This window comes from Dromiciops gliroides, chromosome 3 (genome assembly GCF_019393635.1).
Source record: "Dromiciops gliroides isolate mDroGli1 chromosome 3, mDroGli1.pri, whole genome shotgun sequence".
Taxonomy (NCBI): Eukaryota; Metazoa; Chordata; class Mammalia; order Microbiotheria; family Microbiotheriidae; genus Dromiciops; species Dromiciops gliroides.
The window spans coordinates 345,013,721-345,041,673 of record NC_057863.1 but is presented as its reverse complement, the minus strand read 5'-3'; the positions used below and the strand labels follow the sequence as shown (position 1 = coordinate 345,041,673).

The 27,953-nt window shown below is 35.6% G+C and overlaps 1 protein-coding gene across 1 annotated transcript in view; it reads left to right on the top strand.

The window, feature by feature from the left end:
* Positions 1–27,953, top strand: part of STAG1 (stromal antigen 1) — a 360,000-nt gene that overhangs the window by 80,232 nt on the left and 251,815 nt on the right. The window contains 1 exon segment of the mRNA XM_043995188.1: positions 22,605–22,726. Within this exon segment, the coding sequence (XP_043851123.1) occupies positions 22,698–22,726 (29 nt within the window). The 5' untranslated portion in view covers positions 22,605–22,697.

Genomic DNA, 27,953 nt, shown 5'->3' with positions numbered 1-27,953 from the left:
GAAAATGTTGATAAGGCTCATTCTAGCTCTCATAGTCTATTATGTGTTCATCCCTGCATAATAACCAACTTATATTCCTGCCAATGCTTCATTTCTCTCATCTAGTTTATGTAATCCCCTATGGTAGGCTTTAAAAACAACCTGGAAAATATTTATATTTATAGCTTAATATGGTTCAGCTTCAGGTCTATCTTACTGATGATTTTCTTCTTACTTGGTACCTTGGTTATATACTAACTGGGTTCTTGTTATCTTTATTATAACCAAGCCCTTCCATGGGACCCTAGTGCTTAAGTAACTGGTTCTTTCATTTCTTTCTCCAAGTTAGATTTCTTTCAGTTTAAATAATATATGCTTTATAAATGACATGAATATAGTAACAAACAATATACTGATTTCACTTAAAGAATTTTAAAATTCACTGAATACAATTGCTACAGCTGCATGGATTATACAGTTGCTGCCAGTTTCCTCTGTTGTTCAGCTATTGTTTTAGACACTAGCAAAGCCAACATTGTATTTTGTATTTCCTCAATACTACAACTTTTTCCTTTATTTTTAATTTAATTTTATTATATTTTGATTATACTTGAAGTTTATTATTCAAGCTCCAGGTCAGCTTGGTGGCTCAGTGGATAGACCTCTGCTCATGGAATCAGGAGGTCCTGAGTTCAAATTTGGCCTCAGAGACTTCCTAGCTATGTGACCCTAGGCAAGTCACTTAACCCCTGTTTGCCTCATTTCTACATCTATAAAATGGGGACACATTGGAAAAATAAATGGTAAACCACTCTAGCATCTCTGCCAAGAAAATCTCATGATCATAGTCCATTGGGGGTCACATAGAGTTGTATACAACTGAACAACATTATTACTTAAACAGTGGTCTTCAGTAAAATCAATGAAAAAGAAAGAAGATATAAACACAAAAATGACGAGAACCCCCTCTAAATCCAGTGATTCAAAGCCAACAAACTGTCTCATTCTGGTTTTATTTCTCATTTATAGAAGTTTTTCAGTTGTTAGTCTTTAATTTATATTTTGCCTCTTTCTACTGTAGTTGTACACGTTTATATCTGAAAGTAGTCCTCTCCACATTAGGTACAAAAATTGTGCTATATTTCCTCTTTCTTCCTGTCTTCTCCTTCCCCCCAATTTCACTCCCATAGGAGAACAGTAGAGGGATGATAGATAAAAATTGGGAAAGAATATCATGATAGCACCTCAAACCCTCTATGTAAGAGAGACAAAATAAATAGTAATTCTCCATTTCTACTCCTTCTCAGCTACCTTCTTACCATTTTTCACCGTAAACTTGGCAAATACCTCAGCACTTGTTTTTGTTTTGTTCCTTGTTCCGTGACATTAGGGTGATGTCATGACTTTCAGTGAATTGAATTTAAGTGAGGGAGGGCTGTGCAAGGTAACCAACCTTACTTTCTCTTCCAGAGCTATCTGGGTCCAGTGGTAAGATGACTGTCGATGGTCTTGGTTACTCAGTGGCATTTGGGGTTAAGTGACTTGCCCAGTATCACACAGCTAGTTAGTGTCTGAGTTGAGATTTGAACTCAGGTCCTCTTGATTCCAGGGCCAATGCTCTACCAATTGGGCCACCTAGCTGCCCTACCTCAGCACTACTGTTCGAAGCAGTATAAACTTATCCTTACTGTTCCTTTGTCCCAAATTCCCTTCCTTCTCCTTGGCCATCTCCTCCCCATTGAGAACCTTGAGTGTGAACTTTCTCTCAGACCCTGATTAATAAACTGTTTTATCACTGCCTCCTTTCCTTTCCTTTCCTTTCCTTTCCTTTCCTTTCCTTTCCTTTCCTTTCCTTTCCTTTCCTTTCCGTTCCGTTCCGTTCCGTTCCGTTCCGTTCCGTTCCGTTCCGTTCCGTTCCGTTCCGTTCCTTGTTTGTTTTTGTGGGGCAATGAGGGTTAAGTGACTTGCCTAGGGTCATACAGCTAGTAAGTGTCAAGTGTATGAGGCCAGATTCGAACTCAGGTCTTCCTGAATCCAGGGTTGGTGCTTTCTCCACCACGCCACCTAGCTGCCCCCTATTTTCTTAATAGTGTTCAAACTTCTTTTGGTGGAAGAGTAGGCTAAAGGTGGTCACTCTTAGAGAATTTCCTTACCCATCTCATCATCTTTTGGTGGGAGGGGCAGGGCAATGAGGTTTAAGTGACTTGTCCAGAGTCACACAGCTAATAAGTGTCAAGCATCTGAGGTCGGATTTGAACTCAAGTCCTCCTGAATCCAGAGCCAGCTCCCATCTCGTTTTCTTTTACTCCATTCATAGCTCAGCCACTAGCAGAGTTGCAAATCTTGAAATTTTTCTTCCCTCTTTCCTCCTACCATCCACTTTTTGTTCTGAAATGTAGCCATCTTTACAGTAGTCAGCAACCCAGTATTTGTCTGTCTTTATTTGCCAAGACTAAACCAAACTGAGCAAAGTGCAGAATACTTGGGGAAATGGGAACTCCCAGATATCCTCTCCCATTGGGTCATTTTGGTAATCCTAGTTGTCTAGGAGCTCATAGGATTATTAGGGATTTTAGGAGATTTCTAGTCTAACTCCTTCATTTTACCAGTGAGTATCTACTGAAAGGAAAGAAAGAAGTTGGTTCACTTTGCCTTATCTCTAAAAGGTGGCAAGTAGTATATGCCATCCTTACTTGGTAACATTAGCAACAGGGGCATCTCGCACAGTTTCTTCTAGCATTTATATAGACCATTCCATTGCTATTACTTTTGTTGATATTAGGAAGACCATCAAGGATTAAACTATTACAAAGCAATAATGACCATGACTCTAAGTTACATTTGGGATAGAAATCATGTTTGTGGAATATGTGAAGCCTATATTCAGACAAATTTGGTAGTTTTGTGATAATTGGTTTTCACAGATGTTTGTTGCCAAATACAACATACTGAAAACAATTTCTTATTTTTTCAGCTTATATGTATAGTAAGAATTTTTTTTTAATATCAAGGACCACAGATCCATAGGAAAAATAAATAAGCAGATCAATAATTTTTTTGTTTTTCATTTTTAGAAAGAAGTAAAACATTCCTCTTTATTTTTAAAATGAAGAGGAGGACAAGAAAAGTGATTGGTTTTATTGGCATTATTTCACAGTAAATGACAGCAAGAAGAGACCCTTGTGTATGATTAGTTATAAACATTAAGAATTCAGAGAAACATGGAAAAAATTATGAATCAATACAAAATATATTGACCTTAAAGGTCTTGAGGTCTCTGTCTCTTTGTCTCTGTCTCTCTCATTGCAATAAGGTTGTTGCAACAACCATATATAGAAAGCTTAAATACTACAAAATTCAGAAACATTGAATCTGTACTATCAGAATTAAGGTTTGTCCTTTCTGTTTACAATAGTTTGGTAAAGTTTAAAAGGAGAAATAATAAAAATAACATTTTTATGATGCTTTAAAGTTTGCAAAGTTATTTATATATATTATATACATACATACATATATATATGTATGTATGTATATAAAATACCCCTTGATTATCTCAGTTACTCTATAAAAGTAAGTACAATTTTACAGATATAAAAACTAACTCTGAAAGAGGTGAAGTTAATTGGCCAGGGTCACTGAATAGTTAAGTGTCTGTAGTACGATTTTAATTCAAGTCTTTTTGACTCTAAGTCTAGCACTCTATCCATTATACGGTCTAGAAATTCATGTACACCATCAATTACAATCACAATATTATATGTTAGGAGATAGAAGCCACTTATTGCTAGAGGGTAAACTCTCCTCTAGAACCTTTTTTGCTTAACACATAGTATTTGCTTAATCATTATTTCTTGAATGAAGCAGCATTTTATTTTATTTTTTTTAAAGTGAGGCAACTGGGGTTAAGTGACTTGCCCAGGGTCACACAGGTAGTAATTGTTAAGTGTCTGAGGTCAGATTTGAACTCAGGTACTCCTGAATCCAGGGCCGGTGCTCTATCCACTGTGCCACCTAGCTGCCCCATGAAGCAGCATTTTAAAAGAAGGAACATAATACCTTTCACAAAATGCATATAAATCCATATGTGAGGAAGGATAGGCACAGAATAAAGTGGGCAAAAGATGGAAAGAGAAGACATACATAAATGACACAATGACATAGCTTTTCATGGAATGTCTTCTGTGTCTCAGAGCTTTTTAGAATACCTGACCAGTGTATGCTACTACTTATAAGTAGTGTTGTGTTTTCAAAACTAGAGTAATTATTACCACAAGGTATTTACAGGGTAAAAATAAGCTGAAGATTAATGAGCCTAAGATCAAAGTCCACCTTTTCTGTCTGAAGATAATTGTGACCTCTGTCATTTATTTGTCAAATAAATGTAAACAAATAAATTAGATCAACACACTGCATTGAATAATTCATCTGGATTATATAGAAGAGGTAATTAATTGTATTGTTGTTCAGTCATTCAGTCTTGTCAGACTCTTAATGATCCTGAGGATTTGTCCATGGGGCTTCCTTGGCAAAAATACTGGAATGGTTTCCCTTTTCTTCCTATTTTATACATGAGGAGGCAAATAGAGGCTAAGTGACTTGCCCGTGGTCATTCAGCTATTAACTGTCCTAGATCAGATTTGAGCTCAGATCTTCTCAACTCCAGGTCCAGTGTACCACCTAGCTGCCCTGAGAAGTAATTTATCCTTTTCTACCTAATTCATATTAACACTAGTGTAATTTCGAGAATCCAACCGTAGGATCTACCATATTAGTATTGTTGCTTCTATATTTGTCTTCTACATCCATTAGGCGTATTCCCGATCTTTGGCTTCTATTTATTCTTGCAGGTAGGACTTAATGTAAAATTTGACATTTTGACTGTTATAATAAGGTATATTCCATCACTTTGTCTCTTACAAAAAGTCTTTTTACCTTTACACTAATATAAGCTGCTAGCTCATGAAATTAAGACAGTGTTGTAGTAGAGCAAGAAGAGCCCCAGCTTTTCCATCCAGAAAACACAAGTTTGGGTCTTTGCTGTAGAGAGAGACAGCAGAGTATAGTAGATGGCATATTAGATTTTGAGGCAGGAAGGCAGGAGGAAGAGAGGAGAAGGGAAAATAAGCATTTGTATAGCACCCTTTACAGATTAGACCTGGGTTTGAAAATCTGCCTCAGACAGTTGCTAGATAAGAGACCCTAGGTGAGTCACTTAACTTTTCTGGATCTCTGGAAAATGAAAGAGTTAGATTCAGTGGGCTTTGGGTTCCCTTCCATCCCCCAATTTTTTATCTTCTCATCTACAGTTTATGATTTGGGGTAAATCATTTATCTTATGAAATGTAATTTTTTTTTTCAGATGTTACAGGAAGCTCATAGAATGACTGTGAAATGAAAGGTCATACATGTAATGTTCTTTGTAACTAACAAACTGTATAGCTTTTATAATTGTGAATACCCATTGTACCTTTAGATCTAAGTGATAGTTACCAGGCATATATATATATATCCCAAAAGTCTTAAGTCAGTTCGAGAGATCCTATACATGCAGAAAATATTCAGGGGAAGACTTTTATTGGTAGCAAGGAACTTGAATGAAAATGGATTCCCTTTGATGGGAAATGGCTGAATAAATTATTATATATGAATATAATGGAATAGTATTGCCCAGTAAGAAAATATTAAGGAAAATTTGAGGAGATCTTGTATGAAAGTGATGCAGAATGAAATGAGCAGAACCTGGAGGACAATTTATGCGATGATTAATTTTTTTTTTTTTGGTCAGTCACCAAGCATTTATTGAGTATGCTAAGAACTTTATTAAGCACTTGGGATACAAAGAAAGGAAAAAACTGTGTCCCTACCCTAGGGTTCATATAATCTATTTTTTGACACCTTGCTAGATTATTGTTTTAGTAATGAGAGTAATCATTAATGATAATAGATGGCTTTTATATAATATGCCCCCCTTCTCCCTAATCTCTTCACTTTCAGTTAGAATAATTAAGCACCTATTATACAACAGACATTTAGCTAGGCACTGTTTGTACAAATACAAAGTTTCAAATAAGCCCTATTTTCAGTGAGTTTATGTTCTAATGGGGAAGACAAGGACATATAAAAGTAAATAAAGTCTAAATACAAATTTACCAAATACTATTAAGTTGACAATATTTCAACATAAGATAGTTTAAGAGGGAGGGCACTGATGTTTGAAAGACTCAGGAAAGGCTTCATGTGGAAGATGGTGCATGAGCTCCAAGTTCTAGGATGGAAGGGATTCTGTGTGAGAGAAGGAAGGAGGGCATTCTAGGTATGTGACTCCAACATGCTGTGTTCCAAGGGATGGTTGTGTCACTGCATTAATGGTCAGATTTCTGCAAGTTTCTGACCTAGATTTGGGTCTGTTGGCTTGTTTTGTTTGGGAATTTCAGCAACCTGCTGCTTGACTCCACCAATATTTGATTAAAAGAGGCTCTAGCTTCAAAGCAAATGAACAGTTGGCTCCTCTTTTATCTGGGACACTGCACTGTGTTCTTGGGATAAGAGCTGTACAGTTGCCATTTGCTTCTGGAACTTTTTCCTTGCTCAGTACACAATAGAACCAATGCTTATGACCACTCCTATCCACTGTAGATCAATGACTTGGCACTGGATAGTGGGAGACAAACCTGCTAGCTGACACGTGTTCCTCTACCCAGTGCTTGCTCAGACATCTCTTGGGATCTCTTTCTGGCATCCTTTCTTGGCGCTGTCTTGGTTCCTTGGTGCTGGAATGCTTCTTGCTACAGCCACCGAGGGTTCCTGCCATCCCCTCTTTCTAGTATCTGAAGACCTCTCCCCTTTTATAAATTGCCCTGGGCTGCAAAAATGACTAACTGTGACTTTCTTCTTGACTTTATGGAGGAAGTATGGGGGGAGAACTAGATTCTAATGCTTCCATTCATTTCACCCTTCTTAACTCCCTCCCCCCATCCCCCATTATATTTGGATAGTAATCATTGGAAATGAGAAATTTTTGATAGTATGCATTTTTTCCACCCTTTTCTTGGTGGTCTGCACATCTTCTGTATTAATCTTAGTGAATGACATAAAGTAGTCCTTTTTTGCTCAATTAAAATAAGAATGAATGAAGTGGAGAGGCAGAAAATATGGAAAGAGTATAAAGAGAATAAATGTATGTCTGTAACGATTGGAATAACGCCACCTGCTGGATACTTACTGTAGAAGAGTTCTGCCCATGAAGGGAAGGTCTTTGAGGGCAAGACCAGGAGTCTTTTCTTCAGGAGTCAGGAAGTGACGCGGACTAGTGGGAGGAGGAAGGAAGCAGTCAGTTGATTTCTCAAGACAAAAATAAAGTTTTTTAACATTTCCTAAGCTAAACTAATAATTCTGTTACCAACTCAGTCAGTGGTATGTCATTTTCATATTAAGACCAAAGAAATTATTTGTATCCCTTGGAATTTGAATTAAAATAATCTTAAAAACAACCAAAATATTGTTCTTGCATTCAGCCAGTTGTGTAGCCTGTTAAAATTGCCATTATGCCAGGACACTAGCAGACCACCAATTCAACTCTCATTCCATCTGAGGTTTCCATCAGCAATATAGGTTATTCTGAACCAATCTTAGTTCTCTCCCAAGCCAGATTGGCAAGGAATTAATGACAACTGGTTGACTTTCTGAACAATTAAGTAAATGTAATCTCTTGGGAGAAATGAAATATGATTTTTGTAAGTGGAAATCATGAATGACTAATATATCAGAGGTCTTAGAGAGAAAATAAGCATATGGATAAGAGGGAAGCAGCAGATGTAATCTATTTAGAAATTCAAAAAGCCTCTAATAATATTCTACTCCAAAGGCTGTTGAAAATTACTTGAGTCACCATGGGATCTCCTTTGCCCTTGTTCTCCTTCCCCCCAACAATTCACAAAATACTAATACTAACTACAATTTATGTAAAACTTTGAGATTTTTGAAATACTTTATATCTAAAGTATATCATTTGATCCTCACAATCTTAGGAGATAGGTGGTATTGTTCTCAGTTTTTAAGAAAACTGAAGCAGAGGTTAACTGACTTGTCTAGGGCTACTAAGCCATTAAGTGTTCGAGATTGAATTTAAACTCAAGATTTCCTGAATCCAGGACCAGTGTTTTATCCACTGTGCTAGCTAGCTGCATCCTTCAGATAAACAGATACTTCTCCATATTTAATAGTATACACAGTAAGTAGGGTTGTTAGAAATAGTTTGTATTTGGATGTAGTAATGCACTCCAGCTAGGGCAAAACTTGAACCTGGTATCTCTCTTCAGCTCAGGAATTCTGATCTGTGCTTAATTTAAAGAGACCCATGCTGGGGGGCTGATGGGTATGGGAAGCACCCAGTTGCCTAAAGGGGCAAACTAGTCTGTATTGGAAGTGGAACAGGTTTAAGCTCACATGCCAGTTAGTGGTGTGATCTAGTCAGTGAATACCTTCTTCACTTCCAACATGAGCAAGATGGTGAGATCCAGTATTTTTTTTTTTAAGTTTCTAACCTCTCTTTTTTTACTGCTTTTATAAAGTGTCCAAAGAATTTGTGCTTACAGAAAAATACTTATAAATATGGGGGACATTCAGCACTTCAAAGAATCAAAATGCTCTACAGACTTAGATAATTTTCAAGAACATCTTATAGGAATGTGATATTTTTAATGCAAGCAGGTATAAAAATACCTTTCGAGATAGGTATTATCTACATGTTGTAAATGATGATAGATCAATTATAACTTGCAAATAGGACCTTGGAGTCACTGTATTATTTGAACTTGGTTGCCTTTTTTCCATTAGAGTATCAAGACCCTCAGGGAAAAAATAAATCCCCTCCCTACTATTAATATTATTTTATTTTTTCCAGTTTTATATATATGTGTGTATATGTGTGTGTATAGTTTTCAAAATTTGTTTATATAAGATTTTGAGTTCCAAATTTTTGTCCTTTCCTCTTCTCCGCCCCCCCAAGACAGAAAGCATTTAATCACATTAAACATTTCCCCATTAGTTGTGTTGTGACACCTTAAGTTTGGTATGTTCCAAGATGAAGCCTAGTGCCTCCTCCTTGTGACTTCACAGTTTTTGTCAGTGGGATTAACATTCAAAGAGTTTCCAAACCTTGGGTGTATTCCATTTTTTCTCGTCCCTCACTTTTCATATCCATTGAGTTATCAGGTCCTGTTTCACCTCTCTAAAATTTCTGGCCCCTATCTCATACAACTTTTTTTAAGTTTGTAATTATATAATGTCAGAAGGATACATTTGGATTTCAGTATAACTTCTTTGTAATTCTTTCCAGCCCAGTCAAATTAGTCTGAGGACCAGATGAAATGCATCGTTCCACCCCTTGTACAAGCAATTAATTGATGATATTTTATGAATAATTAAGCATAGCATTGAAAATATAGCTAAGGTTGTCTCTGAAAGACCTTCTCATAAACTGAATGTGAGAGGGGAAAATGACACATCTTTCCTTCTTGTTACCCTTCCTCTACTACAGGATTACTCTATAAATTCTATGAAAGGTAATCATGCACTTTGCCAGTCTGAAACCTAAGGACTCCTCAGAATAATATTTTTAAATGCATAAAATACATAGGACTGCAAAGGAAATCAATTATATTGTAATATATTTGTCTATATATATCTTTTAAAGTTCACAGATCTTAGGTTGAGAACTTTGGAGCATAGCAGCTGAAATGATCAAGCAGACTAGGATACCTTTGAAATGATGCTAGATTAGACTAACATAATTTTGTTGCTGAGAAATACCTTAAGGTAGATCCACAATCCTTTCATTTTTTTTATTTAGAAGATTGGAGTTTAGCATGATGTAGTGGATAGGGAACTGGATTTGGAATCAGGAAGACCAGGATTCAAACCCTATGTCAGATATTAGGGGCCAAATTTAATATGGAGAGAGTTAATTGGGTGGCTCACCATAATACTGGGGTTCAGAAAATAATGAGAGACCTCTAGGTCCAAAGTTTTCTCCCCTCAGAACTGCCTTTTTTAGTTATTTCTCCCAGGCCAATAAGAAAGGAGCTTAACAGTCTCTTTTCCACAAACAAATCAGGTTTTAATGATGGGAATAAAATACACAGCAAAGGTGAAATTAATAAAGTCAAGGACAAGGGAATAGAGAAAAAGAAAAATTGATAATCTCCCTTGCTCTATCAAAGGCTGTCTCAAAACCCAAACTCACTTTCAGCTCAGCTAATTCAAAGAGTTGGATTTTATTAACTTACCACCAGGGGTCCGTAATTTTTATGGCAGCCAGTCTCCAGTCCGCCCAGAAAGCTCCTCCAAGGCCAGAGAGAGAATCATCTCCTGTTGGGGTCCCTTTTTCTACCTTTTTCTCCCTTCCCCAGAAGGGGAGGTCCTTCAAGTTGTGTGGCTGAGACCAGTCCTCTGTTGATGATGCAGTCCACAGCCTCTGAGGACACTCCTTTTCAGGTTTGGCCAAGTTAAACTAGGTTTAACAGGTTGGGCCAGGTGTGGCTCAAAATCGAATCATCTTAAGTGGGTACTTAGGAGTTTCTCATTCACACCCAATTCAAACTTTTTTTTTTTTTGGCAGAGCAATGAGGGTTAAGTGACTTGCCTAGGGTCACACAGCTAGTAAGTGTCAAATATCTAAGGCCAGATTTGAACTCATGTCCTCTTAAATCCAGGGCCAGTGTTTCATCCACTGTGCCACCTAGCTGCCCCTTCAAACACTACTAAATCAATCAAATCATACCCCTGGGCATCTGCCAAATTCCATTATTTTACCACATTATGTGGCCCTGGCAAGTCTGTGCCTCAAGTTTCGTCATCTGTAAAATGAGGGTATTGGATTCCTAAGTTCCCTTATAGTTCTAAATCTGTGATCCTATCATCAGTTCACAATCACAGGATAGTAGAAAAAATTTAGATGAGAAACTAGGTCTCATGACCGGTAGTCATATTTATCCAACACAGAAATGTTACTCACAGTAGAAACTATAAGGATATACTCCTGAAACATGGATCAGATGAACACAAACAAAATCAAAATCATTTGATACCAGAATCTAGAAGGAGTAATGCTTTGGACAGAAAAATCAATAGATAATAAGGGATTATTTATTTATTACTTTTTAGGGGTTAAATATTTTGTGACTTTTCTGGTTTTATACGTTATTTTCCTGATTGCATGATTTGAAAGCAGAGATTGTTTTGTTTTTTGCCTTAATTTCCCTAGCATAGTGCCTAGCATATGTTGTTTTTGTGTCATGTCCTCTGTGTGATTTTCTTGGCAAAGATATTGGAGTGGTTTACCCATTCCTTTTCCAGTGGATTAAGGCAAACAGGTTAAATAACTTGCTCAGGATCATACAGCTAGTCATTACCTGAGGCTGGGTTTGAATTCAGGTCTTCCTGATTACAGGCCCAGCATTCTATCCACTGAGCTGCCTCACACCTGGCACATAATAGGCACTTAATAATTTCTGAATGGTTGACTGATTGATTGATGGTCTGAGTACCTTCTCTGATATTTATTAGCCATGTGTAAAAATGGGGATAACACCACTCTACTCAGAGAATACCTCACAGAATTAGAGTGAAGACTAAATTTAACTATATATTTCAGTGGTTTTATAGAGTCTCATATAAGTATGAGGTAGTATTGTTGTATCTTAATAAATTTGAGTGAAATAAGTTTAATATATAGGGAAATGCCACTTCACAAAATAAGGTGTAAACTTATGTAACACAATTGGTAAAAACTAAAAATAACAGGTAGAGAATTTTGGGAAAATTTTGAAATACTTAATAAATATGATTTATATCATTTAAGAACTATGATCTGTCTTTGTTTCCCTTCTGATGTCAAATTTGAAAAAACCAAATGCCTTTTTTAAAGCTAAGCTGCAATAAGATTTTTTTCAAATCCACTAAATTTTTCCTGCTTATACTGTCATTTCTTGTAATTGGTGCCATAATTTGATTACCCATTTCATAAACAAAAGTCATACCTTATTTTGTTCTAAACTTATTTTGCCAAATTTTCAAAGTTTCCCCTTTGTTTTAGTAAGTACTTACCTATTTTGATAATTCCCCTATCATCTTATCAACGTGGCTATTCCTTCTACCATTCATTCCTTCTTATCTTGGGTAGTACTTGTCATTGTCCTTTAATTACCCACTGGGGATCCACCCAAGAAACTGAGGACCCTCCTTTTTCCAACATTATCTACATAGTGGAGGATACATGAGCTGTTCATTCATGGTCATATATTTTTCACATTGCTTCATTTTTGTCCTCTCTATAATCTCAGTTCTGTTGCATGCCATTATTTCCTTCTAGCTATACTCTCCTTTTCTAGTTTCAACCAAAGGTGAACCAGTTTAGTTCTACATCTGCATTATCCCCTCACTTACTTCATTGTCCTGTGACACATCACACCTTTCTAGAACCCAACCTTAGATTCCTCCCAATTTTCATCACATACACTTGCCTGTGTTGCTTTAACAGACATACAGGATAAGCTACAATTTTTTTTCCTAATTATCACCTGGTCACTCACTGTACAGGAAATCCTAATTCCCCGCCTCAGTCATCATATCTATCTATCTATCTATCTGTCTGTCTGTCTATCTATCTATCTATCTATCTATCTATCTATCTATCTATCTATCTATCTATCTATATCTGCTATTCTTTTCTTACCCCTACTTCATTGAAAAAATTGAGGCCATTCCAATAAGATTTAACCGCAGTGTCATCCTCCACACTTCATTTTTAACCTACTTCCCAGCAGTTATGAGGATAAAATAAAATAATACTTGTAAAAGCACTTTGCAAACCTTGAACTGCTATGTACATGCAAAATTATTGTTATCAATCAGTTGCCAAATTTATTATTTCTCTACATCTCATACACATACCATTTTCTTCATTTATATGCCTACCACTATAGTTCAGGCCCTCATTACCTCTCCTCCTGGATCACATAATTACTCTCTCTGCCTCTAGTCTCACTTTCCCACTCCATTCTCTATTCAGTTGCCTAAGTGATTTTCATAAATCACGAGTCTGACCATGTTGCCCTTTATCTGCCACCTTCCAGTAGATTCCAATGACTCCCTCTCCTTGGCATTAAGAATTCTTCACAGTGTGGCCCCTTCTGTGTTTTGTTTTTGTTTTTGTTTTTTAAGATAGAAATAATAAAATTTCTCCCTTCCGAGTCATCTACAATCCAACCATGCCTACTTGTTCCCTACAGTAACATTCTATAGCATATTCCATTTTCTTTTCACAGGCTGTCTGTTGTGCCTAAAATGCTCTTCTTCCTCACCTCTACCTCTTTGAATCCCTGGTTTCCTTCAGAGCTCAGTTTAAATGTTAGCTTTTACATGAAGCTCTTCCTGCCTCCCTCCAGCTCCTAGAACCTTTTCTAACAGTGTATATATTTTGTATATGCCTATTTGTGTACATGTTGTCTTCCCCATTATAATGTAAGTTCCTTGTGGTAGGGACTGTTTTTGCTTTGTTTCTGTATCCATAATGGTTAATTGATTTTACATATTTCATTATTGGCAGTATGTTAGAGTATATTCATTTCTACTCCATCCCTCTCTATTGCCATTTTCAGACTCATAATTTTAATTCCTCTTAATATTTCTATTGTTATTCTGAATTTGATGCAGCAATGAACATGTACATTTTCATATATTAAGAACAGAAGATTGTGTAAAATTCATGAATCTATGTTATATATGTTTTTAATAGTATATGATAAATTTAGTTTCAAAGCTATCTTCTTGTCTTCCTTTGAAGTTCCTTATGTGTTCTTCAAATTATTCCAGTGGTTTGTCTTTTCTCCGTATTTTGTCATTATCACTAGTACTCTTGTTGCCTAACCTTTTTCATTGTCTTTCAATCTTATAGAAAAACACAGCACTGTTATATATTCAAGATATAACTATAAAACCTTTATCCAGATGTTAAAATAGACATATATTTCCAAATGTTATCTTTCATTCGAAGTAGTCAGGCTGGGTAGGTGTGGGGAGGGGCAAGGGTCAGAGTTCTACATTTAACCTGATGATATTACTATCCATCAAACTCTTTTGGAAATCCACTTTTGGAATTACTTTAAAAACCTTTGTCATATTTTTTCTGATACCCACAGAATGGATGTATTTTCTCTGAAAGTGGTATCCCTTCATTTCTTTAAGGAGACTTTGATTTAATAGAAGTAGTTTTTCAGAGCAGTGCTTGGCTAATAAATTAAATGATGAAGGTAGATTACCCTGTTTTTAAAAGCCAGCCCTTGGGATATAATTTGCTCATTGTCTATAACTCAGTTTCTCAAATCTGATTTTTTCCTAATAATTTGGCCTCATGGGATGAATTCTGCATGCATAATTCTCACTAGTGTCAAATAAACAAATACTGTCACTTCCATATGACTCTTAATACCCTCAATAAAGTCCTCCTTCATAACAAAACAGACCAACACATTGGCCATGTGTGACAGCATATGTCTCATTTCATACTTATAGTTCCCTATAATCCTGCTGAATGAGGCAATGTGGAGTTAACGGTTCATCGTAAGTTTCTGGTCCTGCTGCCAACAGCAGCAGTCTCTGTATCCTTGAGCAAATCTCTTTAATTTGGGGGTGTGTGTGTGTGTGTGTGTGTGTGTTTTCATTTTTTGGCAGGGCAAAAGTGACTTCCCCCAGGTCACACAGCTAGTAAGTGTCAAGTATCTGAGGCTGGATTTGAACTCAGGTCCTCCTGAATCCAGGACCAGTGCTTTATCCACTGTGCCACCTAGTTGTCCCCAATTTTTGACACCCCCCCCCCCCAAATTGAGAGAATTTTAAGTGATCTGTCCAATTTCACAAATGAGTATCGGATTGTTGTATGTCTGCTCAAATTTGTTATAGAATAGACCTGACTCTGTCAGGTGGATCTCCTCACAGTTTTAGGTCAGCTAAAAAGGAATGGAATTAGATGTGTGTAGGTCATTTAGCAGTTAACAAAAGGAATTGAACAGACCCAGCTGAACTCCTTATAAGGAGTTAGCACTTAACATTTCTTAGATGTGGCCCCTTGGCCTCATGTGGAAACTAGGTCTGTTCAGTTGAGTAGTGTGTCATGACTTGAGGGGAGGGATGTGGTGCCTTACGACATCCATTTAGTTGCATCCCTTCATATTCAGTTCACACCATCTAGTTTGAAAGCCAATCTCTGACCAGTAGGAGCCTTTATTAACACCCAGGCTTTAGTTCTTTAGTAAGTGGCAGAAATTAGTTTTTCCCCAAAGTCTTCTGACACCAAACCCAGTATCTGTCTGACTATACCAAGACATGCCTAGAAGGTAGACCCATTTAAAATGTCCAGAGATGATTGTGCATTATATTTAAAGAAGTTTTTTAAATAGGCATTCCAAAACTATCAAGAAGTGTTAACTTTAAAAGTAGAATCCACAAAATTCCAAGAACAAATTTACAATTTAACTCACTGTCTTCAAACATTAAAACCACTAAGTTTAAGGGGGGAAAAGCTTTAACACAAAAACCAAATCTCAGTTAAAAAAGCAAAAACCAAACTCAAAACTTTTGTAATCTGACCAGATTTTCTCCAAAAAACAAAAGTGAAATGTTGGAAGTATATATGAAAGAGACTATAGTATTTAAAATAAAAATTTTCAATCAAAGAATTTTTCCCCACTAAGAATAAAGATTATATATGATAAAAGATTAATATTTAAATATTGCAAAAGAATTTAAAGATTACCTAAAGTTTAATAAAACAATAATTGCTTAAACCTCCTTGGTTTTAATTAAAAATTTTTTAAAATTGGTTTGTCACCATTGATATCTTAGTTCAAGAGTTCTAACCCTTTCAACAGATGTAAACAAATAGTATTGTATTGCTTAAAATAAAGAAATTACCGTTAGGTTTGAAAATTGGTGGTGGGGAGCACCAGTAAGTTGGAAGTGTTCAATCAAAAGCAATACCCTCTCAAAAAAAGAGGCTATTAAAAGAGATTAGAAAAGAGGGTTGTAGTTAATAACCTTGCCTGATTTGGCCGTAGAAGGGAGTTCATGGACAATGTTTTTAAACACCAGCAACTCTATTGAAGAGTGGAGATTTCATTTACTTAGGCAGTGGGATCTCTCTAATAGAATCCAGCCTTATAATCAGAGCTAGTTTATTTACTCCCCTGGGTGATTGCTTCTGGATCAATCTAAATTTGATACTTATTAAGAGTATAGTTATCAGACTTTATAGAGATTGAAAGTTATTTCTTGATCAATGTTGCTTCATAGAAAGCATTGCCCTTAACTACCGAGCAAAGGGAGAAAGGGACAGAAACTTCTCTTTGTTGTAGTGAACTTTTTGGTGATGTAGTTCAGAGTTAAAGGATATTGCTGCTTTGGCACAGATGTCCCTTCCCCTCCCTTTAGAAAATATGATCACTATCTGGAGAAATCTAAACCACAGGTGATAACCACAAATTGAAGAGGTACTGTGGAGAGAAGGATTTCATTGGAATGTTAAAGAGATTGCCATTGCTTTGCTTCAGTGGGGCTCCTTTGGGCTATTTCACTGCTTTATTGTATTTTCTGTAGCTGCTTATAGAGTCATTTAAATCTTCAAAGTGCCCTATATTTTCTATATCTCTTTATGGGCTTCTTTGTATTTTGATATGATCTATGACATTAAATAAAAACAGGACATATTCAATAACCATACTGTTACCTTGAGTGCTTGTTTGGGAAGCTAGAAAAACTTATACTCCCATTATATTTGTATGTTTTCCTTTAATCATTTCTTAGTAGAGAAGAGTAGAAGGGAAGGAAAGAAGGTAGGAAGGGAAGATTATGATTTCAACTGGCACCCATGAGAGAGAGAGAGTGTGAGTGTGTGTGTGCACATGCATGTGTGCTCGTGTGTGTGTGTTAAATTTGTGCATGTACATGTTTCATTTCACCAGTAGGATATAAGCTCCTTGAGAGCAGGGGTTGCCATTTTTGTTTTTGTAATCACAGTGTCTAGTACAGTATCTGCCCTGTGGTAGGTGCTTAATAAGTCAGTACTTTTGTATTGAATTGCTTTATGTGCACACACGTATTTATATATTTATAGTAAAGTGAGAAATATGTATTCATTCTCAGCAATGTAAATAAAAAACATTAAAAAAACATGAATGATAAATCAAACTGATTTCAAAACTACTTATACATTAAATGTCAATAGTCTGAATTTTCCTGTGAAAAATAGGCTGTGGGATGCTTTAAAAAGTAGATCTAATGTTATGCTATCTGTAATAAGAAATGCAAAAAATATTTGGAGATTTTTAGCAAATACACATATCTATTTATAGATAGCGTACTATGTATGACAAAACTGAGAAAAATGTAAATTTCTGATATCTGATAAAGGTGCAGCTAGGTGGCGCAGTGGATAGAACACCAGCCCTAGATTCAAGAGGACCCAAGTTCAAATCTGGCCTCAGACACTTAATAATTACTAGCTGTGTGACCCTAGGCAAGTCACTTAACCCCCATTGCCCCACCCCACCCCCAAAAAGATATCTGATAAAGCTGACTTCTTTAATTGAGAAAAAATTTAAAGATTCTGATTTTGTCTGTATAAGCACTGCCTGCATCCATGTATATTGCAACTTCTTTGTGACTTTGTAGGTTGCCTTGGGGTTTTCTGTGACTAAATGAGTCATAGCACTTTCACACAGCAGTGTAAAAGAAGAAAGAAATAAATAGTGAAATTCACTTAAAGATGTTACTTCAAAACCTTAAAATCACTTATTCAACAGTTGTTATATTGAATAAATGATAAATTATAAGTGATTATCAAAGACAAAAATAAAAATTTGATGGGATGCTTTAATAAAGTATTTCTCTGAAGGAAATTTATAGTGCTTAATTCTTCACATTTACAAAAGAGAAAGATGAATCCTGAAATTCTATTTAGTTAAAAAAAAATAGTTAAATTAAAATTTAGCCAAAGATTTCAATTCTGTTTAATGAAATTAGGAAAAGAATAGTAATTAATGAAAAGAAAACAAAACAAGAAAGTAATGACATTTGACTATATCTAGTCTCCTTTAATGGTAGGGACTTTATTATATTTTTAAATTTTATTCCTAGTTCTTGAAAAATGTTTATGAAATGGAATGGAATCAGTTTACTACCAGCACAAGAAACTAAGAATTGATCCTTAAAAGATAATTAAAAATGTTATCGCATTAGCATGTTTAACAAAAATGAATCCTTAAGGATTTTTACGTGTAGTCATGTGTTATTAAGTGATGAAAGTATGTTTTATGTATGGAAACTTAAAAGAAATTGATACAGATCTACCAAAAATTTATCAAAATGACAGTAATTTGATAAATAGATCATTGTTAAGGTAAAGTCAGATAGGTGGTTAATTAGATTTCTTGTGTACTTTCTATTTGAAGAGAATATGATTGTATACTTAGAAAATACAGGACTCTGCAAGAGAATTGAGATAATAAAATTATTTTAGTAAGGTAAAGTATGTATTTTAAAAGATTTCTATTTCTTGTCCAGGACAAACTCACATAATAGAATCTTTACTTCATCAAACATTTTATAGGTGCTGTGCTGCATCCTTCAAAATACCAATGACTTGTTTTATAGAACTAGATAAGGATAATTATAAAATTTATATGGAATGTGAATGAGTAAGAATGTTGTGAGTAATAATGTAAAAAAGTCAAAATGTCAATTTAAAAAACCACATTATAAAGCAGCCATTTAAATTATATGGTGTTGGGGAAATTAAAATTATACTGGGATTATTATTTTATGAATCCAAGATGTGTTTTGAAATATTATTCTATAAAAATTACAGCTCTGTTTGGAAAGCAAAAGTTTAGATCTATTTTTTTTTTTTGTGGGGCAATGGGGGTTAAGTGAATTTCCCAGGGTCATACAACTAGTAAGTATCAAGTGTCTGAGGCTGGATTTGAACTCTGGTCCTCTTGAATCCAGGGCTAGTGCTTTATCCACTGAGCCACCTAGCTGCCCCCTAAAATAAAGTTTTTTAAAACTTGCAAAACCAAAAAGTATCAGAAAGAAGTATCATAAATATAGTCTGTTGTCTAGGTTCTAATAGGCACTGCATACAAGTTTTAAAAGATAATAAATAGAAATGGATGAATTGGCGAAGGACCTGAACTGATTGTTTAAACAGAAAGAAATACAAATTTCAAATAGTTATCTTAAAATTGTTCTGTTGCTGGGGGCAGCTAGGTGGTGCAGTGAATAAAGCACAGGCCCTGGATTCAGGAGGACCTGAGTTCAAATTTGACCAGACACTTGACACTAACTGTGTGACCTTGGACAAGTCATTTAATCCTCATTGCCCCACCAAAAAAAATTGTTCCATTGCTAATGAGTATTAACTAGGACAACTGAGATAACCACTTCAGACTATTAACTTGACCAAAATAATAAAAAATGAAAAGGCTTAGTGTTGGGGAGTTTTGGTGTATACAAGTGCACAATTGTTCATTAAACTGTAAAATTCCTAAAATGCAATTTGACAACATATAAGACTTGATCAAACCCTTTGACTTTGTTTTCCATTTTTGAAAATATGTTTTAAAACTTGAAATAAATATTTGATCTCCTTGAGGAAGCTACTTCCTTCACTCTAACAGATCATAAGCCATTATGTTGTCATGTAGTGGACCCTTTTCCGTGGTGCTTAAAACAGGTTCATGACCTTCCTGTTGATTTCTTGCTACTACTTCTGTGTCAATCTTAATTGGCAGTGTTGTAGTACACTTCTTTTTAATTAAATCTTTTTTGAGGGAGGAGGGATGCTTTATTGGGTATGTATTCCCAAGATTTAAGTAAAGAGGAATAAAGTCTTACCTCTTTTTTAAAAAAATAAAAATACTCAGAACTGCCTTGTAATAATGATGAGTTTTAAAACATTTCTTTGTGTGGCAGGTGGGTCTTGGCTGAATAAATTGTTACAATACAGGAGAATTGTTTTGTGCCATTAAAATGATTCAAATTAGAAATACAAAGATGTGCAAAAACTAAATGAAATCATACAAAGGAAAGAAAGCACAACTAGAAAGATGGCATACACCTGTAGCCAGTGTTAGGGCAAAAAGAGTCCTTTCCTTTCAAAGAACATTAAATCTAATGGGGGAGGCAACTATGGACGAACATGGTATATACAGGATAAATTGGAGGTGATTTTAGAGAGAGACACATTACCATTTAAGTCTTATAGCAGAAGGTGAGAATTTTTCTGAAACCTGAAAAGAGAGAAGCCAAGAGGTGTAGATGAATAGAGAATTCCAGCTTTGGGAGATAGCCAGTGACAATGCTTAGAGTGAGTAGATGGAGTGATTTGAGTAATGAAAGAGCAAGGATGCTACTATCACTGGATCATAGAGTATATTCAGGGCTAGAAAGAGTGATGTCAAATCATGTGGAACCTTTTGAATGCTGGCTAATTCAGTTAGGATCTATTGAAGATATTTGTGCTTTAGAGTGGCATTATCAGATTTGCATATGGAAAAATAATCTGGTAGTGGTTGAAAGGATAAATTGCAGAGTGAGGATATTTGACTCACAAAAACTAGATAATAAATTATTGAAAAAGCCTTGGTAAGAAGTCATTGCCAACTGGACTTCATCATTGACAGTGGAATTAGAGATGAGCTGATGTAGCAATTGATTAAATGTAGTTCTTGATGGGGGTAGCACTAGGACTTAAAGGTGACAAAGATTTTTACCTTGAGTAAATGGAGAAATGATGAGGATAAATAGGGAAGTCTGGAAAGAGGAAGAATAGATTTTTGTGCAAAGATATTGAATTCAGTTATATGTGTTGTGAAATAAGGGTGATAACCAAGTATAGTCTGGTGCAATAGGGTAATGAGCATTTGGAAATGTGGGTTTAGAGTTCCAGAGATATATTTGAGCTAGTTAATAGTTGAAATCTTAGAAGTTAAAAGTTTGGAAATTACCTGCAGATAGGGTCAGCAGGAGGAAGAACAATTAGTATAGGAATGTGTTTCTATGTTGTGATATGTAATTGTTTTCAGAACAGGGTCCTAGGTTCTTATTCTTGGTTGCCAGTACAGTTTCTGGACAGCTAGGTAGCACAGTGGACAGAGTGCCAGGTGTCAGGTCTGAGGTCAGGAAGGCTCATTCTGGTGAGTTCCAAACACTTACTAGCTGTGTGACCTGGGCAAGTTACCTAATCTTGTTTGCCTCAGTTTCCTCATCTATCAAATGAGTTGGAGAAAGAAATGGCAAACCACTGCTGTATCTTTGACAAGAAAATCCCAAATGGGGTCATGCAGAGTTGAACAACAAGTAGTGTAGTTTCCAAAACATTATTCTATTATTTGATAGATTTTTCATACTTATAGTATAAGTATGAAATTGATTATGATTATTGTAGTATAGTATAAGTATGAAATTGATTAACTATGCTGTTAGTTGGATTGCTTTATATGAATCCATTGGTAAGACTTGTTCCACTTGTTCTAGACTTTGATTTGGAATTATGAAACAAAAATGCCTAAATTATCTTTACCGTTTGACCCAACAATCTCATGACTGAATATATAAATCTCAGGGAAATGAAAGAATCAACGGTCTAATAAATAGTCATAGTAGCACACTTTATGGTTACCAAAAACTAGAAACAGAGTGGGTCCTATTTGGGAAATAGTATGAAGTATTACTGTATAGTAAAAAATTACTACTTTGAGCATCATACATGTTGAATTGGAAGGGATCTCTTAGTAGGCTTCTAATCTAACTGCCATCATTTTTCATTTAAGGAAACAGAATTAAAAGAAATTTGGAAATACTGATAAGAACTGGTATAGAACAAAACAAATAGAACCAAGAAAACACAGAACAATAAATGCAATGAGTACAATAAAAATGAAAAAAAAAATCACCCAAAGGAAGTTGAACACTTAAGTAAGTGGGAAAATTACATTGGATGCCTACTGTGGTGCCTTAGATTGCTGATTTAATCTTGGGAAATCTTGCCTAGGATAGAAGAAGACTAAATTAGGAGGCAGAGGAGGGCTGTTATCAGTGGTATGTATTGGTATATAAGCTACCATGTGGTGAAATAAGTTATTATATGTCTGGCTATATCTGGAAGGTAGCAAGATACATGGGTGAGCCATTAGGGGCAGGTGTGTTAACAAGATATGTTGAGACCTAAAGTGATTGGAAACATAAATGAGGTCATTCTATTTTATTATGTGAAAAAGTGACATTGGTATAAATAGTGACTGAGCTCACATTTTGTGACTAAAGAAAAGATTTTTGAGTATGTGAATTTTAAAGTACAATCAGAGTTCTGATATGCCAACTATAAAATAATGGGGCAGATAGACGTTTTAAACGTGTTGGAAATTTTGTCGGCTTAAATAATACTGGTAAGGAACCCAAACATTTAAACTTTTTACTTTATACCAATAAGATTTTAAATCTTATCAGAAATATTTCATTGCCATGATAGTTTTTGTTGTAATATGTTGCTCCTATTTCTTTTTTTAAAACAGATTTACCTTTGAGATTAATTTCATAAAAAAAAAACTTTGAAGAAGCTGCACCTTTCTCAGAGATCTGTTGTCCCATTAAAAACTGTTCCAACAATGATTACATCAGAGTTGCCAGTGTTACAGTGAGTATTATAATTTTCTTGCTTTCTTTTTTAATAGCATTTTTTGCAAGTACATGTAAAACAATTTTGTTTTGTTTTGGTTTGGGTTTGGGGTTTTTTTTTGCAGGGCAATGGGGGTTAAGTGACTTGCCCAGGGTCACACAACTAGTAAGTGTCAAGTGTCTGAGGCTGGATTTGAGCTCAGGTCCTCCTGAATCCAGGGCTGGTGCTTTATCCACTGTGCCACCTAGCTGCCCCCTAAAACAATTTTTAGCATTTATTTTTACAAAAATTTGAGTTCCAAATTTTTCTCCTTCCCCTCTTCCTAGAATCATAAGCAATTTGATATAGGTTAAACATATATACATGCAGTAATGTAAAACATTTCTATATTAGTCATAGTTGTGAAAGAAGAAACAGACTAAAAAGAAACACATACACAAATTAAGTGAAAATAGCATGTTTCAATCATCATTTAGAGTCCATCAGTTCTTTCTCTAGATGTAGATAGGATTTTCTATCATAAGTCCTTTGTAATTATCTTGGATCATTGTATTGCTGAGAAGAGCTAAGTCATTCATAGATGATCATCACACTATGTTGCTGTCACTGTATTGTGTTCTCCTGGTTCAGCCCATTTCACTTTGCATCAGTTCACATAATTTTTATAGGATTTTTTTGTTTTTGTTCTTTAAATCTGCCTGCTTGTCATTTCTTAATAGCACAATAGTATTCCATTGAATTCATATAACACAGCTTTTCCTGATATTAACCACTTGATGAACAGCCCTTCAATTTATTTTTTTACCAGAACAAAAAGAGCTGCTCTAAATATTTTTTGTACATGTAGGTACTTTTCCCTTTTTTATGATCTCTTCAGGATATAGACCTACTAGTGGTATTGCTGGATCAAAAGGTATGCACAGTTTGGTTACCATTTGGTTGTAGTTCAGTTTTCTTACTTTGATTGAAATAACTTAAAGGAAATCATGTAAACTTCAAGTCAGGGTATTGCCTTCTTTTTGAAAGAGTATTTTTATTGAACAAAGTTGGATGAAATAAAGCATATAGTACCAAACTTCTTAGTAAGGAAAACCTAGGTTTGGATCCTGCTTCTGACACTTAAATTTTTTAAAATTTAGTTTCATTTATTTTATTAAATATTTACCTGTTACATGTAAAAACCATTTTTTTTAACTACCTTTTTTTGTTTGTTTTTGGTGGGGCAATGAGGGTTAAGTGACTTATCCAGGGTCACACAGCTAGTAATTGTCAAGTGTCTGAGGTTGGAGTGCTTTATCCACTGTGCCACCTAGCTCCCCTTAAACGATCTTTTTAAAAATTTTGAGTTCCAAATTCTCACTCATTACTCTTTACTCTTTGAGAAGGCAAGCAATTTGATTTTAGTAATACATGTCAGGTCATGCAAAACATATTTCCATATTAGCCACATTGGGGGGGGAACCCCACAAACAAAACAAAACAATAAAGATACAAAATTTTTGCAAAATTATTCTTCAGTCTACATTCAGAGTTCATCAAATCTCTCTCTGGAGGTGGATAGCATTTTTCATCATGGATCTTTTGGAGTTGTCTTCTTGGATTATTGTTTTGATCAGAGTAGCTAGGTTTTTCACAGAGGATCATTGTTACAATGTTGCTGCTACTATTTAAAATGTTCTCCTGGTTCTGCTCACTTCTTTTTTTATGAATTAACATAAATCTTACCAGGTTTTTCTGAAACTATCTTTTCCATCATTTCTTCTATCACAATAACATCCAATCACAATCATATACTACAACTTATTTGGCCATTATCTAAATCATACTGCCTCTGACATTTGATAAGTATGTTATCATAAATAAGTCACTCAATCTCTTTTGAGACTCCGTTGTTTTTTTGTTTGTTTGTTTGGGGTTTTTTTGGTCAGGATTAATACTTATAGTTACCTTACAGACTTATTTTAAGGCTCAAGTAAAACAGCACATTTAAGGTGCTTTAGAAACCTTAATGTCCCATATAAATGTTTGGTTTTGTTTGTTTGTTTTTGTTTTTGGTGGGGCATTAAGGGTTAAGGGACTTGCCCAGGGTCACACAGCTAGTAAGTGTCAAGTTTCTGGGGTCAGATTTGAACTCCGGTCCTCCTGAATCCAGGGCTAGTGCTTTATCCACTGCGCTACCTAGCTGCCCCCTAATGTTTGATATTTTTAATTTTACAATTGTAACTTTAATACTACTTTGCATAATAATAAATGTTAAATTTTCTTTCTGTACTTAAATTTTATAGCCTAAATTTTCTTTCCTCTTATTTCAATTGAAAAGTACAAATAGCTATTAGTATACCTGGAGTTGTTTTCTATGTAAAATAAAATGCTGTCCTAAGGATAAATTTATTGAGAATGGGTGACAAAATGAGTCTGTTATTCAAAGACATATTAAACATATAGCCATTTTCTGTAATCTGCCCAAATCCTAAGGGTAGCTTTTTATGTAATTAAGGAACAATAACATAGCTAAAGAACCTTTAATTTATTAATTTTAAGTTCCCTTGGATGTAATAATGATTAGAATGTTAAGGATTTACTAGTATTTTCATCAATTTCAGGAAAAAATGTTTTGTTTTTACAGTATACAAAGTATTCAACTCGATTAATATTAAGTGCCTACTATGGGCAGGGTCTCTGTCCTCAAGAAGTTTATACTTTCTTAGTGATATGGCACATTTTATATTTAGTATGCTATATTAGGGAGACTAAATTACAAATAGTAGATACTTCCAGGAGGCAAGATGGTGATGTAAGCAGTAAATTGCCATAATTCTCCCATATGCATCTCCAAACAACCATAAATTAGCATCCCAAAACAAATCCAGAACCATCAAAAAATAGAGGGTGAAACAATCTTTGAGCCCAAGAAACTTATAGTGTCTCACTTAGGAATGCAGGACAGGAAGCATCCCAGCAAGCCAGCAGCAAGTCACACCATGGCAAACCAACCGTAGATCCTGAGCCTCAGTGCAGTGGAGCAGGCAAATGCTAATACCAGGTCCTTATCACATGCTTCTGCATAGCCAAGGGAAAGGGCAGACTCCAGCCCTGAACTACCAAGTACTTCAGCAGAGCCCCACATAAACAGGCTGCAGCCCAGTGGCCTGATTGCCCTGTGCTTTGTATGCCAGGGGGAAACACCCCACTGGGGTCAGCAGCAGGTAAGCTACCAGCCTCCGATAGCTCCAGCCACTCCCCCACCTCCACCCCACACACTCAGCACAGTACCAGACACAAGGTACTGTGGGCCTCCGGGCAGTATCTGTGCTGGACCATGTAAACAAGCAGGGCTTGCAGTCCCTGGCACAAGAAGCCTGAGACAATACCCCTTCCAACCCAGGAGCAAAGAAAGAAAGGGGAAAGGCCAGAAAAATTAGCAAAAAGCAACAAAAGTAGAATCTGATCATAGAAAGTTATTATGATTACAGGGAAGATCAAGACTCAAACTTGGAAGAGGACAATAGTCTCAAATTACCTATGAGCAAAACTCCAGAGAAAAATGGGAAGGGGATCTCAAGTCCAGAAAGAACTGATGGAAGGGCTTAAAAAGGAGCTTAAAAGTCATATACGCAAAACAAAACAAAACAACCCCCCCACACACACACACAAAATATCATAAACACAAGGTGGAAGAAAAATTAGGAAGAGAAATGAGAGTTATGCAGGAGAATATGAAAAAAGAGTCAACATTCTTGGCAAAAGAAACAGCTACTTAAAAAGCAGAATTGGCCAAATTGAAAAGGAAATACAAAAATCTATTGAACAAAACAACTCCTTAAAAAGTATAATTGGCTAAATAAAAAAGAAAATACAAAAGCGAAATGAGGAAAACAAGTCCTTAAAAGTTTGAATTGGGGAAGTGGAAGCTAATGACTCTGTGCAACATTAAGAATCAAATCAAAGGGGCAGCTAGATGGTGTAGTGGATAGCGCACCTACCCTAGAGTTAGGAGGACCTTATTTCAAATCCGGCCTCAGACACTTGACACTTACTAGCTGTGTAACCCTGGCAAGTCACTTAAAACCCCAATTGCCTCACCAAAAAAAAACCCTCCAAAAACAAACAAACAAAAAGAATCAATCAAACAAATTCAAAAGAATGAAAAAAATAGTAGAAAATGTAAACTACTTCATGGGAAAAATAACTGACCTGGAAAATACACCCAGGAGAGACAATGTCAGAATTATTGCACTACCTGAAAGTTCTCAAAAGGAAGACTTGGAAAGCATCTTTCAAGAAATTATTAAGGAAAACTGCCCTGATATCTTGGAACCAGAGAGCAAAATAGACATTGAAAGCATCCACCAGTCACCTCAGGAAAAAGATCCCAAAATAAAAACTCCAAGGAACATAGCAAACTGCAAGTGGCTAGAAAGAAACAATTTAAATATCAGGAGCCACAGTAAGTATTACACAGGACTTAGCAGCTGCAATGTTAAATGATTGGAGGTCGTGGAACATGATTCTGTGGAAGGTAAAGGAACTAGCACCACAACTATGAATCACTTACCCAGAGAAATTAAGCATAAACCATCAAGGGGGAAAATGGTCATTCAGTGAAATAGAAGGATTTCAGGCTTTCATAAGGAGTAGACAAGTATTAATCTACAAATTTGATCTTCAATACCAGACCCAAGAGAAGCACAAACAGGTAAAAAGGGAAAATAAAACGGATTTAATACACCTAAACTGTTTGCATTCCTACATAGGAAAGAGGATACTTGTAATTCTTAAAAATTGTATCACTAATAGTATAGCTAGAAGGAATATATATAAATAGAGGGTATGGGCATAAGGTGATTTTAAGGGAATAACATAAAAAATAAGGGATGAGAAAGAATAGTACACTGGGTGCAGAAGGAAAGGAGAGGTAGAATGGGATAAATTATTTCACATGGTAAGGCACAAAAGACCTGTTATAGTGGGGGGAAGGTGAGGGGGTGGGTGATGGGTTTCTCTTGAACCTTAGTCTCATCAATATTTGCTCAAAAGGGGAATAATATAAAAAATTAGTCAAATATTGAATTCTATCTTACTGAAAGGGAAGAAGGAGGGGAGGAGATGAAGTAAAGAGATTGGGAAACTGACAAAAGGGAGGGCACATGAGGGGAGGTGGTAGATAGAAGCAAAACACTGGAGGAGAGGGAAAGGGTGAAAGGAGAGAGTGGACAAACAGGAGGAAAAATAGGATTAAGGAAAA